Source organism: Hemitrygon akajei, chromosome 2 (assembly GCF_048418815.1).
Source record: "Hemitrygon akajei chromosome 2, sHemAka1.3, whole genome shotgun sequence".
Lineage (NCBI taxonomy): Eukaryota > Metazoa > Chordata > Chondrichthyes > Myliobatiformes > Dasyatidae > Hemitrygon > Hemitrygon akajei.
This window is the reverse complement of record NC_133125.1, coordinates 212,393,828-212,409,565: the sequence shown is the minus strand read 5'-3', so window position 1 is coordinate 212,409,565 and position 15,738 is coordinate 212,393,828. Positions and strand designations below refer to the sequence as shown.

The 15,738-nt window shown below is 44.6% G+C and overlaps 2 protein-coding genes across 3 annotated transcripts in view; both read left to right on the top strand.

Annotated features, from left to right (window-relative positions):
• The window catches only part of LOC140720542 (butyrophilin subfamily 3 member A3-like), a 388,295-nt gene that overhangs the window by 221,978 nt on the left and 150,579 nt on the right, over positions 1–15,738 (top strand). The window lies entirely within an intron of this gene.
• LOC140720523 (zinc-binding protein A33-like) lies at positions 1,334–6,607 on the top strand. The gene is made up of 6 exons (XM_073035369.1): positions 1,334–1,865; positions 1,945–2,040; positions 3,328–3,561; positions 4,867–4,889; positions 4,976–5,094; positions 5,863–6,607. The coding sequence occupies exons 1-6, from the start codon at positions 1,455–1,457 to the stop codon at positions 6,519–6,521; spliced, it is 1,542 nt and encodes a 513-aa protein (XP_072891470.1). The 5' UTR covers positions 1,334–1,454; the 3' UTR covers positions 6,522–6,607.

Below are 15,738 nucleotides of genomic sequence, written 5' to 3'. Positions count from 1 at the left end.
TTGCATCAGTTTTCACTGCAGAAGACACTAGCAGTGTGCCAGGAGTTGAAACGTCTGATGAAAGAGAAGTGAGTACAATTACTATTACAAGGGAGAATGTGCACAAAAGGCTGTAAAAACTGAGGGTGCTTAAGTCACCCAAACCAGACGAACTGCACTCTCGGGTTCTGAAAGAGGTGTTCTGGATTGTGGAGACATTAGTAATGATCTTTCAAAAATCAATGGACTCTGGCATGGTGCCAGAGGACCGGAAAACTGCAAATGTCACTCCACTCTTTAAGAAAGGAGGAAGGCAGCAGAAAGGAAATTATAGACCAGTTAGCCTGACCTCAGAGGTTGGGAAGATGTTAGAATCAATTGTTAAGGATGAGGTTATGGAGTACTTGATGACACAGGACAAGATAGTACAAAGTCAGCATGGTTTCCTTCATACAAAATCCTGACTGATGAGCCTGTTGGAATTCTTTGAGGAGATTACAAGTAGGAGAGAGAAAAGGGATGCAGTGGATTTGTATATTTGGATTTTTTGAAGGCCTTTAACAAAGTGCCACACATGAAGCTGCTTACCAAGTTAAGAGAGAATGGTATTGCAGGAAAGTTACTAGCATGGTTAGAGCATTGGCCGATTTGTAGGAGGTAGCGAGTGGGAATAAAAGGATCACATTCTGGTTGGCTGCCGGTGACTAGTGGTGTTCCGCATGGGTCGGTGTTGGGACCGCTTTTTAAGCTGCCTATCAATGATTTAGATGATGGAATAGATGGCTTTGTTGCCAAGTTTGCAGATGATATGAAGATTTGTGGAGGGGCAGGTAGTGTTGAGGAAGCAGGTAGGCTGTAGAAAGTCTTAGACAGATTAGGAGAATAGGCAACAAAGAGGCAAATGACAGATTTGGTGATTGGGCAAGAAAGTGGCAATTGAAATACAATGTTGAAAAAATGCAAGGTCCTTCACTTTGGTAATAGAAATAAATGTGCAGGCTATTTTCTAAACGTGGAGAAAATTGGAAAATCTGAGACACAAAGGGACTTGGGAGTCCTTGTGCAGAACACCCTAAAGGTTAACTTGCAAGTAGAGTCGGTGTTGAAGAAGGCAAATGCAATTAGCATTCATTTCAAGAAGTCTGGAATATAAGAGGCTTTATGTGATGCTGAGACTTTAAAGGTAAGGCACTGGTGAGGCCTCACCTTGAGTACTTTGAACACTTTTGGGCTCCTTATTTACGAAAAGATGTGCTGAAGAGTTCAGAGGAAGTTCTCGAGGATGATTCCGAGAATGAAAGGCTTATCATATAAGGAACTTTTGATGGCTCTGTGCCTGTAACCCATTGAACATTTGCGGCAATATAACGTTCATTTCTTGAGACTGCAGCGCGTCTAGTGGACGATCGCGGTACTGCAGAGTTTCAGCAATTGAGAGCAAAAACATTTTGAACCAGGAAGTGCCGGAAATTAACATGGCTTCGAAAGGACCGGACGAGGGTTTAACCGAGGAGGTTATTTGTCACGTCTGCCTGGATTTCTTCACCGATCCGGTTACACTGGAGTGTGGACACAACTTCTGCCGCTCCTGTATCACACGCTTTTGGGAAAGGGAGGAGAGAAACTCCTGTCCGGAATGTAAAGCGCAGTTTGCAGACCGGACCCTCAGGTCCAGTCGAATTTTAGCAAGACTGGCTGAGAAGGCTCGAAAACTGCACCTGAAGCCGAGAGAGAATGAAAGTAAACTTCACTGCGAGGAACATGACGAAGAAATGAAGCTGTTTTGTGAAACGGACAAGAAGCTGATCTGCGTGATTTGTGCAGTTTCGCAGGAACACAGAGAGCACCGCTTCCTGTCGATTAAAGAAGCTGTTGAACTCTGCAAGGTAAATATCAACCGATTTCAATCAGCTGTTTACCTTATTGTGTCTGCATTGTCTAATTCCTTTACTCTCTGGTTCTCAGGACCAGATTAAATCTTCTATAGAATCCCTCACAAAAAAGAAATCAGACTTTCAGCAAATGGAGCAGCAACAGATACAGAAGATTTCCGGAGTTCGGGTGAGGCCTGCCTGTGCGCAATTTCTGATCTTATTGTTTAGTTTTCGTTTCCTGTGTGGATGGCAGCTCCGTATCGCAGCAGGTAGTGCTACTGTTTTACAGATTCAGTGACCTGGATTCGATCCTGATCTCTGGTGCTGCCTACGTGTAGTTGCCCCTTCTCCCTAATGACATAGACGGGTTTCATGCCAATCACAGACACGCCGGCTGAATGGGTAGGATGAAGAAGGATTTAGACAGTTTAGGAGAATGGGCAAGAAAGTGGCAAATGAAATACAATGTTGGAAAATGCATGGTCATGCACTTTGGCAGCAGAAATAAATGTGCGGACTACAGTATTTTCTAAACAGGGAGAAAATCCAAAAACCTAAGATGCAAATGGACTTGGGAGTCCTTGTGCAGAACACCTTGAAGATTAACTTGCAGATTGAACCAGTGGTGAGGAAGGCAAATGCAATGTTAGCATTCATTTCAAGAGGTAGAGAATTCAAGAGCAGGGATGTGATGCTGAGGCTTTATAAGGCACTGGTGAGTATTGTGATGAGTTTTGGGCTCTTCATCTTAGAAAATATCTGCTGGCATTGGAGAGGGTCCAGAGGAGGTTCACAAGGATGATTCCAGGAATGAAAGGGTTATCGCCTGATGGTTCTGGGTCTGTACTCACTGGAATTCAGAAGGATGAGGGGGGATCTCATTGAAACCTTCTGAATGTTGAAAGGCCTAGACAGAGTGTATGTGGAAAGGATATTTCCCATGGAGCGAGAGTCTAGGACAAGAGGGCACAGCCTCAGGATAGAGGGGTGTACTTTAAAAACAGAGATGCAGAGAAATTTCTTTAGCCAGAGGGTGGTGAATTTGTGGAATTTGTTGCCAGATGCAGCTGTGGAGGCCAGGTCGTTGGGTGTGTTTAGGGCAGAGATTGATAGGCTCTTGATTGGCCATGTTATCAAAAGTTATTGGGAGAAGGCCAGGAACTGGGGTTGAGGGGCTGATAGAAATCAAGGATCAGCCATGATTGAATTGTGGAGCAGACTTGATGGGCCAGATGACCTAATCCTGCTCCTATGTCTTATGGTCTTATGGTCTTATAGAATTGCTAAATCACGATGATGTGGGTGGTCTGGGAATTGACTGGGAGTTAATGGGTGTGTGATGGATTTCTTGGACTGAAGGACTGGGACTGGTAGGATTGCTCTGAAAATAGGCATAATTTTTAAGGACTAAATGAACAATTTCAGTGTCGTGGTGCAGTCACGTAATATCTTAACCATCATGGTCATTTGACAGGAACAGTCTCATCAACTTCAGTACCATGTCTCCGCCCAGTTTGCTGAACTGCACCAGATTCTCACTGAGAAAAAGCAGCACTTCCTCAGAGATCTCAGAGAAGAAGAGGAGAGGATTTTAAATCCTATGGAAAAAAATCTCCGAGCGATCCAAGAGAATTTAAATTGTATTCGGGAGGAAATTTCAAGGTTACAAGAACAGATGGATCTAACAGACAGTGTGAGGTTTCTCAAGGTGAGAGACAATATTATGAGCACAAGAGATTCTGCAGATGCTGGTGTTTGAGAAACACAACCAATGCTGGAGGAACTCAGCTGATCAAGCAGCGTCTGTGTGGTCGACATTCCAACAGGGAATCTTCATCAGGACTGGACAGGAAAGAGGCAGGGGCCAGAATAAGGTGGGGGAGGGAAAGAAGTACAAGCTGGCAGGTGACAGGTGAAACCAGGTGAGGAGAAAGATAGGTGGGTGGAAAGGGGGATGAATTAAGAAGCTGGAGACAACAGGTGGAAAGGCTATCTAATAGGAGTATGAAGGAAAGGAAGGATGGGGGCACTAGAGGGAGGTGATGAAAAGAGAAGGGGTGAGAGGGGAAACAGAATAGGCAATGGCAAAGGAGAGATGGGGAGGAGGAGAAACTGCCAAAAGTTAGAGAAATTGATGGTGCTGAGTTCCTCCAGCATTTTGTATATGTTGCTTCAGATTTCCAACATCTGCAGAATTTTTTGTGTAGACAGATGGATGTCATGCTATAAAGCTGGAGGCTGCCCAGAAAGAATATGAGGTGCTCTTCCTCCAACTTGAGTGTGGTCTCATTGTAGCAGTTGAAGAGGCCATTTGCTGACATGTCAGAATGGGAATGGGAAGTCCCATTGAAATACGAGGCCACCGGGATATTCTGGGTTTTTTAGCAACAGATGGAATGAAGTGCTTGACAAAGCATTCTCCCAGTCTATTAGAAGCCACACCAGGAGCACTCAATACAGTCGATGACCCCGATAGACTAACAGGGGTAATGATGTGCTGGATATGGAGGCACGTGGGGTAGTAGGTAGAGACAAGGGGAACAGTGAACAGTGAACCATATTCCCTCGCGCGTTTCTCCGGCTTCCCCATTCGGTCTCTGCTGCCAGTTTCAACCACACCTGTGGCAGCGAGTTTTGCATTCTCTTTCCTGAACTTACTGCATGATCTGTTGAAGCCTGCCTTACATTTTATCTTTGGCTGAAGGCATCCACATACATTCTTTATCTTCTCCCACCCTTTAATACATGCATAATGTTAAATATCCATCTGATCACCTCAATGTCGTACTTGGGTGAAAAAGTATCATCCCCTATGTTATAAATTTCTCAAGCTTTCTTTGTACCGTGTCTGGTGGCCCTACGTCATTTCCACAATGACCTTTTTAAAATCTGTGTGCCAGCAGGAGTGAGTTCGGAAAAGGGAATATTCAGTGCCATGCAATAATTGGCACAAAATTCCTGTTGTAGGACATCCAGTCTCCGTTAATTCAAATCTGCGTTTCATTTATTTTAGGAAGAAGATCATCAGAAGAGCAGGTAGGACATCTCTTGACAAAATTCATTCATAAAATAATTCAAAATTGGCTGATGCTCCATTTATAACAGCTGTTTAACATTCGCAGTGTTGGCGATGAAGCCCAAATGTTGTCAGTGACAGATGGTACCCTGACAATGGAGAAATTCGATCACCTCTTCTCGCTAAAAACATTGTTGAAAGAAACTTATGTTGCCATTAAGCAAGGTAAAACTTGTACAGTTTCCTTTGCCCTTGCACCGTTAAATAGTAATTGGAAGAAAACAATGACTTGCAATAACATTTGGGGGTGTGGATTGACCTCCTTGGTCCAAGATTGTGTCTCAGGGGAAGCTACACAGACTAACCTATCGTACGCAAACACACACACACCCCTCCCCCAACCCTACAACCCCGAGTCTGTAACCATTCTACCCCACTTTCCTGCCATGTTCAATGCATCCCCTCCCTCTGTGTCGCCAATCATTCCAGAAAATAAAACAGCGACAGGAGTAGGTCACCTGGACCATCACATCTGCTCCCTTTCAATATGGTCATGGCTTCTCTACGTCAGAAACCTCCTGTGCCAGATTACTCCTAATTCTCTAGCATTAAAGAAAATTAACTGTCTCCTTTCAATATCTCCAGTAACCGCTCACATCAGTTCCCTCCATCGTCAATTTGCCTCCCATTGCATGACCCCAATGGAAAAGTTCCAGATATTGCGCACAACCACTTTACCTCCACCCATCCTCCTCTCTTCTTCCTGCCGTTTCTGTCCGCACGCCTCTGTCCCCTCCCGGCAAACCCAGGAAAATCTCGTCTCCATCCCGGCGAAGATGCTCGCGAGAAGTTTCTTTTCCATTTATCCCGAGAATAGTGACTGCTGCCGTTCGATTGTGCCTGAGGCCGAGCGGTTTGAACCCCGGTCCCAAGGCTGCCCAATCCACGGGGACTCTCTAATTCTGCTTCCCACCTCTCCCCCCAACTCTACAGTCTCTGTGACTTTGGATGTGGAAACAGCGGGCCCGGGACTTGAGGTATCGGCCAACCGGAAGAAAGTGAAATGGACTCGGTCCCCACCGCATCACTCTGACACTGAGAAGAGGTTTACAGTCGGGGCTTGTGTGCTGGGATCGGAGGGATTCACATCAGGGAGACATTACTGGGAGGTGGATGTGACGGGGAATCGGCGCTGGAGGCTGGGAGTCGCTGCAGAGTCCGTGGAGAGGAAGAGAGGGATCAAACTGAAAACAGACAATGGATTCTGGATCATTTGGCGCCGGGATGATGAGCTCAATGTGAACACTTCCCCTCCAACTCGTCTCCCGGCCGATCGCAACCCCGGGAGGGTGGGTGTATATCTGAGTTATGAGACTGGGACAGTTTCATTTTACAACGCAGAGACCAAGACCCATCTCCACACCTTCACTGGGAATAAATTCACAGGGAAACTTTATCCTTTTTTTGGAACTGTGGATGAAAACAAGTGGGTCAGAATCTGCTCTGTTCCCCTGCGGATCTGTAAACGGGACAGGTCCAGGCATCCGCGTCAGATGCTGGGCTCAGGGGCTGTGGAAAATATCAGTGACAATAGATTGGCGCTGAAAGGGTCCCTTTTAATCCCCAAATTCCACACTGTGGTGATCCAATGAGCATGGAAGTAGAATTGGTGTCTAAATAAATGTGGGAAAAGTGGATTAAACAAGAATTACTGAAATAAATAAAAACTACCGATCCATGAAGTTTAATGTGTTAACTGCATTGTGAACATAACACCAATATTTTTTGTGAAATTATAAAGATTGAATCAATCACCCTTCACTTGAGCTCAAATCAGCAGCAATCGCGTTTCGCAGGTCCAGAGCTCCAGGCTCCCCAGGGTCCTGAGGTACAGAGAGAAGTGTGAATTTTGTAAATGGTGATGCACCAGCTGGCATAGGTGAGTCAAGGGTAGTTGTAAATGGGTGGGAGGGATCAAATTCTAAATCACCATAAGTGAAAGAAGACAAAATAAATGCTGAGGATGTGAGAATGGCTGGAATTCAAATAGTTTGAATTCACTGTTGAGTCCTGAGAACTAATGTGTGATATATATACATATATACACACACACATATATGGAGAGAGATGAGTGAGGGTCGGGAACTCACAGACTGAAGGGCTGGGGAAGGCACAGACCCTGGGCACCCTTAAGCATCTCCCTGATGTACTCGACGAGTCGTGACCTGCAGAGTTACCAGGTATGGAGGGTGGTGACAAATGAACACACTGTGGAACCATTTGTGAATCAAGCAACATTTCTGGGGAAAGAAAAATCAGTGATGGTTGATCGGGGTGTTGTACATCTGATGTAATCGATAAATTCTCTGCACTGTCCCAAATAAAATCACAGTTCTGGCTGGCATAGTGTAACATCCGCTACTCCCAACTCCAACTCCAGCGACCTGCATTTGATCCTGACCTGAGGATCTGGAGACCTCACGTTCTCCCTGTGACCACACGAATTCCACTCTGAATACTCCGGTTTTCTGGCATATCCCAAAGACAAGAAGCTTGCTCGAAAGTACCCAACTATCACACAGTGCGGGCATGGCTGGAAAGGGTAATTGGGTGGGGGAGGGAAGCTGATAGCTGAGAGAGAGAGAATAGGGTAGACGGAAGTGAGTGGAGGTGTGGGACTGATAGAGTGAAGGAATGCAGTGACCTGATGGGCCAAATGGTTCTTCAAATGTAAGGAAAATAACGGTATTTCTCAGCTTTAACTACAGGACTTCAAATTCAATCGATTTCTTGCTTATATTCTGTCCGAGTGCCGTCCAACTTGATGGCATGAATATCAATTTCTCAACCTTCCGGAAGTTGCACCCCCACCACCCCATTCCTGTTACCTTCTCTCACGTTATATCCTCACTTCCCCATCACCTCCCTCTGGTGCTCCTCCCCCTTCCATTTCTTCCATGGTCTTCTACCCTTTCCTATCAGATTTCCCCTCCTCCTGCCCCTTATCTCTTTCACCAATCAGCTTCCCAGCTCTTTACTTCACCCCTCTCCTGGATTCACCTATCACCTGCCACCCTCTACTTCTTCGACCCCTCCCCCCACCTTCCTCCTCTGACTCCCCATCGTTTTTTTCAGGGCCGATGAAGTGTCTCAGGCTGAAACATCAACTGTTACTCTTTTCCACAGATGCTGCCTGGCTGCCGAGTTCCTCCAATGTTTACAGCATCAGCGGTCTGTAATCGGGATTCGATCCCCGCTGCTTTCTGCCCGGAATTTGTACATTCTTCCTGTGACCGCATAGGTTTCTTCCCACATTCCGACGACATACGGAATCTGGAGCCTGGTTCGTGCTAATTTCTGCTGATAGAATACCAGCCTCAATAAACAATATTGAACATTATTGATAGGGTGTTGTTTTAAATGGATGACAACACAGACTCAGCAGCTGAAGTTGCATGGTTCGACCTTCACAAGGGCAGTCAGTGGGCAGTAAATGCTGGCCCTGCTGCCGATTTCCCCCTTTCCGTAAGCAAATATTTGAAGGGTCTCGGCCCGAAATGTAGACTGTCTACTCTTTACCATGGATGCCTGCTGAGTTCCTCCAGTGGTTTGTGTGTATTACTTTGATTTCCAGCATCTGCAGATTTTCTCATTTGAAATAGAGATACAACATTTTGTTTCTGTTCTTCCTGCATTACTGTTCCCACCAGCAAGTGGGGATCCTCGCCGTGAAACAGATATTTGGGCCTCTTGCCATCCCCATCATCTGGGTGATAACACATTGTAATGAACTGATCTTCCAAACATTCCTTGGTTGGACTGGCGGAGTCCTGAATTCAGGGCGTTAACAGCAGATGATTGAAGACGAGGGTCACGTGGAGTTATACCCCTTTCCCTCTCTCTTTCATTCTCCAGGTGATCCTCAAACTCTGTCTGGTTTGATCCTCAAACTCTCTCTGACGTACATAAATTGGTACGTCACCTGATCAAGGATTGAGTCAGCTACCCAGGTGGGAAGGAGAACTCTGCATTGATCACAGGAGCAAACAGGGTGCAGGAAAGGGTGGGGGGAAAATGTACTGGAGGAAACAGATCTGAGGCAGGGTGTACACCATAAGGGTCAGGGGAATCCCTGAAGGAGAGGACATGCATTTCTCTCATAACTGCAGGTGACTAGTAGCACTCCACAGGGATTCATAGTAGGACCATTTTCACATTATATGTCAATAGTTTGGATGATAGAATTAATAGCTTTTGGGCCAAGTTTACAGACAATACAAGGGCAGGTGGAAGGGCGGGGAGCAGGAAGTCTAGTTACACATATCGGGAGAATGGGAAAAGAAGTGGCAGATGGAACATAATGTAGGGAAGTGTATGGTCATGCACTTTGGAAAAAGGTGTAATGTGTACTTCACTTTTAATTTAAGTAAGGCTTACGCATATGACATGGGTGGTTTGATGATATATGCCATTCACATACTTCTACATAAAACACATAGTAAATTATTAAAGTAGCAAAGAATGTTTAATTAAACAATATATTTACAAATTTACTCAAATATTACAAGAATATTAAATACACAACTCTCCTCCCTTCTTAGCTATAAACTTCCAACTCAATATAGAATGCATCTCATATACTATACAGACATTAACAGAGGAGTAAATTTAAAATTGTCCCATTTTAAAGACTTAATCGCTCAGAAAGATTACCCTTGTGGGACAGCATCTTTCCTGCCCAGGGAGGTTCCTCTACGGTGAAACAATCTCAGATTCCAGGGCCTCCTTCATGGTGTTTGAGGGGTTAACTCGGGCTCTACAGGAAATGACTCTTACAGCTCTGAATAGCTTTCTGTTGAATGCAATGGCATCCCGACCAGTGCACGGCAAGCTGCTCAATCTGTTGATCTATCCCCGGCCATCAGACAAAGCTCTGAGCAAACGTTTTCATTCTGACCACACCTAGAAGTCTGGCATGTAGCTCCTTGAACACTTCAGCTCTCAGCTTGGATGGTACAACATTCTCAAACCCACATGAGGCAAACCACGTCAAGGCAAGTTGATCACAGTGCTGGTGAAGGTTGGGGAACTGGAGTTTCTGTTGTCCATTCCAACCATTCTGGGTGGCCATGTAGATCTGAGACAGTTTTTCTGGTTTTCTTTGGAAGATCCCTGTTGTGATAGGGAGACTTTTAGTTTTCATTAGAGAGAAGATATCAAGAAGAGTGATGTGTTCTCCTTATTTGTTTTTGTTTGTAATTTTTCAGATATTTCTTTTTCTGAGGCTAAATTGAACAATCCATCAGCATTTCCATGATTAGTTCTCTTCTGAAACCCTTCTGTGGATTGAAAATGGAAAATAATCAGTAATGAGGGTAAACTCTCGCATACATAGAACATTACAGCACAGAAACAGCCCTTCTTGGCTGTGCCATGCCATTTTTTCATGCCTAGTCCCACTGACCTGCACCTGGGCCATTACCTCCAAAACCCTCTCATCCATATACCTGTCCAAGCTTTTTCTTAAATGTCAACAGTGAGCCCACATTTACCACTTCATCTGGCAGCTCATTCCACACTCCCACCATTCTCTGCATGAAGAAGCTCTCCCTCATATTCCCTTTAAACTTTTCCCCCTTCACCCTTAACCCATGACCTCTGGTTTTTTTTTCTCCCCTGGTCTCAGTGGAAAAAGCCTGCTTGCATTCATTCTATCTATACCCATCATAATTTTATACACCTCTATCAGATCACCCCTCATTCTCCTACACTCCAGGGAATAAAGTCCTAACCTATTCAACCTTTCTCTGTAACTCAGTTTCTCAAGTCCCGGCAACATCCTTGTAAACTTTCTTTGCCCTCTTTCAACCTTATTAATATCCTTCCTGTAATTCAGTGACCAAAACTGCACACAATACTCCAAATTCGGTCTCACCAATGTCTTATACAACCTCACCATTACATTCCAACTCTTATACTCAATACTTTGATTTATTAAGGCCAATGTACCAAAAGCTCTCTTTACAACCCTATCCACTTGTGACACCACTTTTAGGGAAATATGTATCTGTACTCCCAGATCCCTCTGTTCTACTGCACTCCTCAGTGTCCTACCATTTACCTTGTATGTTCTACCTTGGTTTGACCTTCCAAAGCGCAATACCTCACACTTGTCCACATTAAACTCCATCTGCCATTTTTCTGCCCATTCCTCCAACTGGTCCAAATCCTTCTGCAAGCTTTGAAAACCTTCCTCACTGTCCACTACACCTCCAATCTTTGTATCATCAGCAAATTTGCTGATCCAATTTGCCACATTATCATCCAGATCATTGATATAGATGACAAATAACAATGGACCCAGCACTGATCCCTCTGGCTCACCACTAGTCACAGGCCTCCACTCAGAGTAGCAATCCTCCACTACCATTTTCTGGCTTCTTCCATTGAGCCAATGTCTAATCCAATTTACTACCTCTCCATGTATACCTAGCGACTGAATCTTCCTAACTAACTTCCCATGCGGGACCTTGTCAAACGCCTTACTGAAGTCCATGTATACAACATCCACTGCCTTCCCTTCATCCACTTTCCTGGTAACTTCCTCGAAAAACTCTAATAGATTGGTTAAACATGACCTACCACACACAAAGCCATGCTGACTGTTTCTAATAAGTCCCTGTCTATCTAAATACTTGTAGATCTTACCTCTTAGTATTCCTTCCAATAATTTACCTACTACCGATGTCAAACTTACCGGCCTATAATTTCCTGGCTTTCTTTTTGAGCCTTTTTTAAACAACGGAACTACATGAGCTATCCTCCAATCCTCTGGCACCTGACTCATGGATATTGACATTTTAAATATTTCTGCATAATTAGGGCCCCTGCAATTTCAACACTAGTCTCCCTCAAGGTCCGAATGAATACCCAGTCAGGTCCTGGGGATTTATCTACTCTGATTTGCCTCAAGACAGCAAGCACCTCCTCCTCTTTAATCTGTATAAGTTCCATGACCTCCCTACTTGTTTGCCTTTTTTCCATAGACTCCATTCCAGTTTCCTTAGTAAATACAAACCCAAAAAACCCATTTAATACCTCTCCCATTTCTTTTGAATCCATACATAGCCAACCACTCTGATCTTCAAGAGGGCCAATTTTATCCCTTACTATCCTTTTGCTCTTAGCATACCTGTAGAAGCTCTTAGGATTATCCTTCACCCTGACTGCCAAAGCAACCTCATGTCTTCTTTTTGTCCTCCTGATTTCTTTCTTAAGTATTTTCTTACTCTCTTTATACTCCTCAAGCATTTTATTTCCTCCCTGTTGCCTATACATGTTATACATCTCTCTCTTCTTCTTTGTCAGAGTTCCAATATCCCTTGAGAATGAAGGTTCCTTATTCTTATTCATTTTGCCTTTAACCTTGACAGGAACATACAAACTCTGCACTCTCAAAATTTCTTCGTTGAAGGCCTCCCACTTACCAATCACATCCTTGCCAGAGAACAACCTGTCCCAATCTACGCTTTTTAGATCCTTTCTCGTTTCTTCAAATTTGGCCTTTTTCCAGTTTAGAACTTCAACCCAAGAATCAGATCTATCTTTATCCATGATCAAGTTGAAACTAATGATGTTGTGATCACTGTAACCAAAGTGTTCCCCTACACACACTTCCGTCACCTGCCCAAACTCATTTCCTAATAGGAGATCTAATATGGCATCCTCCCTAGTTGGGACATCTATATATTGATTTAGAAAACTTTCCTGAACACATTTCACAAACTCTAACCCATCTAGACCTTTAACAGTATGGGAGTCCCAATCAATGTGTGGAAAATTAAAAATCCCCTACAATCACAACTTTCTGTCTCCTGCAGTTGTCTGTTATCTCTCTGCAGATTTGCTCTTCCAATTCTCACTGACTATTGGGTGGTCTATAATACAGGCCTATTAATGTGGTCATACCTTTCCTGTTTCTCAGCTCCACCCATATGGCCTCAATAGACAAGCCCTCTAACCTTTCCCGCCGAAGCACTGCTGTAATATTTTCCCTGACTAGCAAAGACAACTCCCCCCCAACCCTTCATCCCTCTGCCTCTATCACGTCTGAAACATCAGAACCCTGAAACATTGAGCTGCCAGTCCTGCCCCTCCTGTAGCCAAGTTTCAGTAATGTCTATGATGTCATAATTCCATGTGTCACTCCAAGCCCTCAGCTCATCTGCCTTTCCCACAATACTACTCGCATTGAAATATACACACCTCAGAAGATTGTTACCAGCACACACAACCTTACTATTTATGGATTTGCATGAACTACTAACATCATTTATTTTTACCCCCGTTCCACTATCTACTCTGGCACTCTGGTTCCCATCCCCTTGCAAGTCTAGTTAAACCCTCCCCAATAACACTAGCAAACCTCCCTGCAAGTATATTGGTCCTCTTGTAGTTCAGGTGTAACCTGTCTCTCTTGTTCATCTGCTAGAGCAGCCTACTCTTACCCTCACTGGCACGTGGCATAGGCAGCAATCCAGAGATTACTACCCTCGAGGTCCTGTTTTTCAACTTCCTACCAGGCTCTCTGTACTCACTCTTCAGGACCTCCTGACTCTTTCTACCTATGTCATTGGTACCGATGTGTACCATGACATCTGGCTGATCACCCCTCCCCCCCCCCACCTCAGAATGCTGTGCACGCGATCAGAGACATCCCTGACCCTGGCACCCGAGAGGCAACAAACCATCTGGGAGTCTCTGTCATGACCACAGAATCTCCTGTCTGTACCCTTGACTAGTGAGTCCCCTATCACTACCGCTCTCCTCTTCTTCCTCCCTCCCTTCTGCACTGCAGAACCAGACCCAGTGCCAGAGATCCGGCTGCTGTAGCTTGTCCCAGGTAAGCCATTCCCCCACAACAGTATCCAAATCAGTATACCTGTTTTGGAGGGGAATGGTCACAGGGGAACCCTGCACTACCTGCCCTTTCCCCTTCCCCCGCCTGACGGTAACCCAATTACCTGTGCCCTGTTCCTTAGGTGTAACTACCTCCTGGAAGCTACTATCTATAAACTGCTCAGTCTCCCGAATGATCCGGAGGTCATCCAGCTCCTGCTCCAGTTCCCTAACGTGGTTTGTTAGGAGCTGCAGCTGGATGCACTTCTTGCAGGTATCGTTGTCAGGGACACCAGAGGTCTCCCTGACTTTACACATCCTGCAAGAGGAGCATTCCAACATCCTGCCTGGCATATTCTCTAGTCTGAACAAAAAAAAACATACCAGAACCTACCCTCGCCTCTCTTGTACTGCTTGAAACATTTTATACCCCAAACCAGACTCATGGTCTCTCTGTCAATCTGTGCATCATTTTCCTCTGCAGCCGTAAGGGCAATGGTGACCTTAAGATCTTCCTAGTGTTACAAACCCCGTAACTGGGTCACTTACCAGCATAGGTAGAGAGGTCTGTTGAAGTCTGATGGTACTATTTTAACAGTATTTATTGAGAAAAATACACAAAATAATATCAATGCAAACATACAGATAATATACGTCATCAATACTAAATCTAAACGCGCGGGTATAATAATAATCAATAAGAAATAGCTCTATCATTGTCTAGGGGATAATGTATTGTCCAATGGAAATATAAAAGTCACTCAAGTTCATTCAAGCTGCAGCTGTTTGGTTTGAGAGAAAGACAGATTTAAAACTTGCCCAGTCCTTTTATGATGTCAATCCTTTGAGTCGTTGGGAGTGGGTTTCCCCGTTGTTAGCTAAAAGCCGTTTTTCCATGGTAAAGGGCACCGGTTCCGGGGCAACTGGAACCGAACGCACATGGCCTCCCCACTGGCTTCCGCTATTACGGGATCGCTAGCGTTTCTTCTGGTGCGTCTGAAGGGGCTGTTCCCACAGACCCTCTTTTATCCTGACTCACAGGGTCTCAGATGTCAATCAGCTTGGGGGTGATGCAATCCCTCCCTCAACCAGCCCACTTTGCCTGAGGGCTTCCACGTAGCACAGTATTGTAATACACAAGTCCGTCTCCGAGAGACAATGGCCGTTTCCCGTAGCTTTATATCGCCGGGGGGTCAAGACATTCCGCACGTCTCTCTCTCATTTCCTGGGTCTCCTGACCCAAATCAATAGTAATCTTGCGATTCTCACAAAGGAGGGGGCTACCCCGCACCCTTTGGCCCCTCAGAGCTGTGGTACATTCATAACACTAGCTAGTGGGACCACTGGCATTCGCCACATGCTCCGCTCAAATTTAGGAAGAATTTCATGCTATCTACTGAAGGTCACTGGATACTTTATCATGGATGGTATAAAGAACTGGTCAGGCTTTGTAAAACATGCACATTGGTGTGGCATTTTTATTTAACACTATTTTACCCTTTATATGTTTGATTTTTCCAACGCCATCCTTGAAGACTATTGTGGCATCATTCAGTATCTTTCTCAATTCACTTTCATTTGACTCTTGCAGGGGAAGTGGCATGAAGATGTGGTTGGATCTCCAATCAAGTTGTAATTGTCTCAGTCACTCATAACTACACAATGCTGGCCCTCCTGTTTATGTCACATACAGCTGTTCATTGTTGTATTTCACTGTCACAAATGTTATTCCCTGGCCGAGCCAGTGCCCAATTCCATTTTAATTAATTTGCCATTCACTTCAGGTGTAAGCCTGAAGCCTGAAGCCTGAAGGTGTAAGCCATATTGTCTCTTTGAGTGACAGTCCTATGTCACTATCATCATTATCATATTTTTCATCAACAGTATGCAGGTTAGTGCTTATTTTGAAATTCCAACTTGAATTTTTATCTTTTTCTCTTCTCTGTGCAGTCCATTTATTTTAGTCTGCCT

Coding starts and splice junctions, on each gene's coding strand:
- LOC140720523 (XM_073035369.1), top strand. CDS start 1,455: ATGGCTTCGAAAGGACCGGACGAGGGTTTAACCGAGGAGGTTATTTGT. Junction 1,866..1,944: donor AAGCTGTTGAACTCTGCAAG/GTAAATATCAAC, acceptor TCTGGTTCTCAG/GACCAGATTAAATCTTCTAT. Junction 2,041..3,327: donor AGAAGATTTCCGGAGTTCGG/GTGAGGCCTGCC, acceptor GTCATTTGACAG/GAACAGTCTCATCAACTTCA.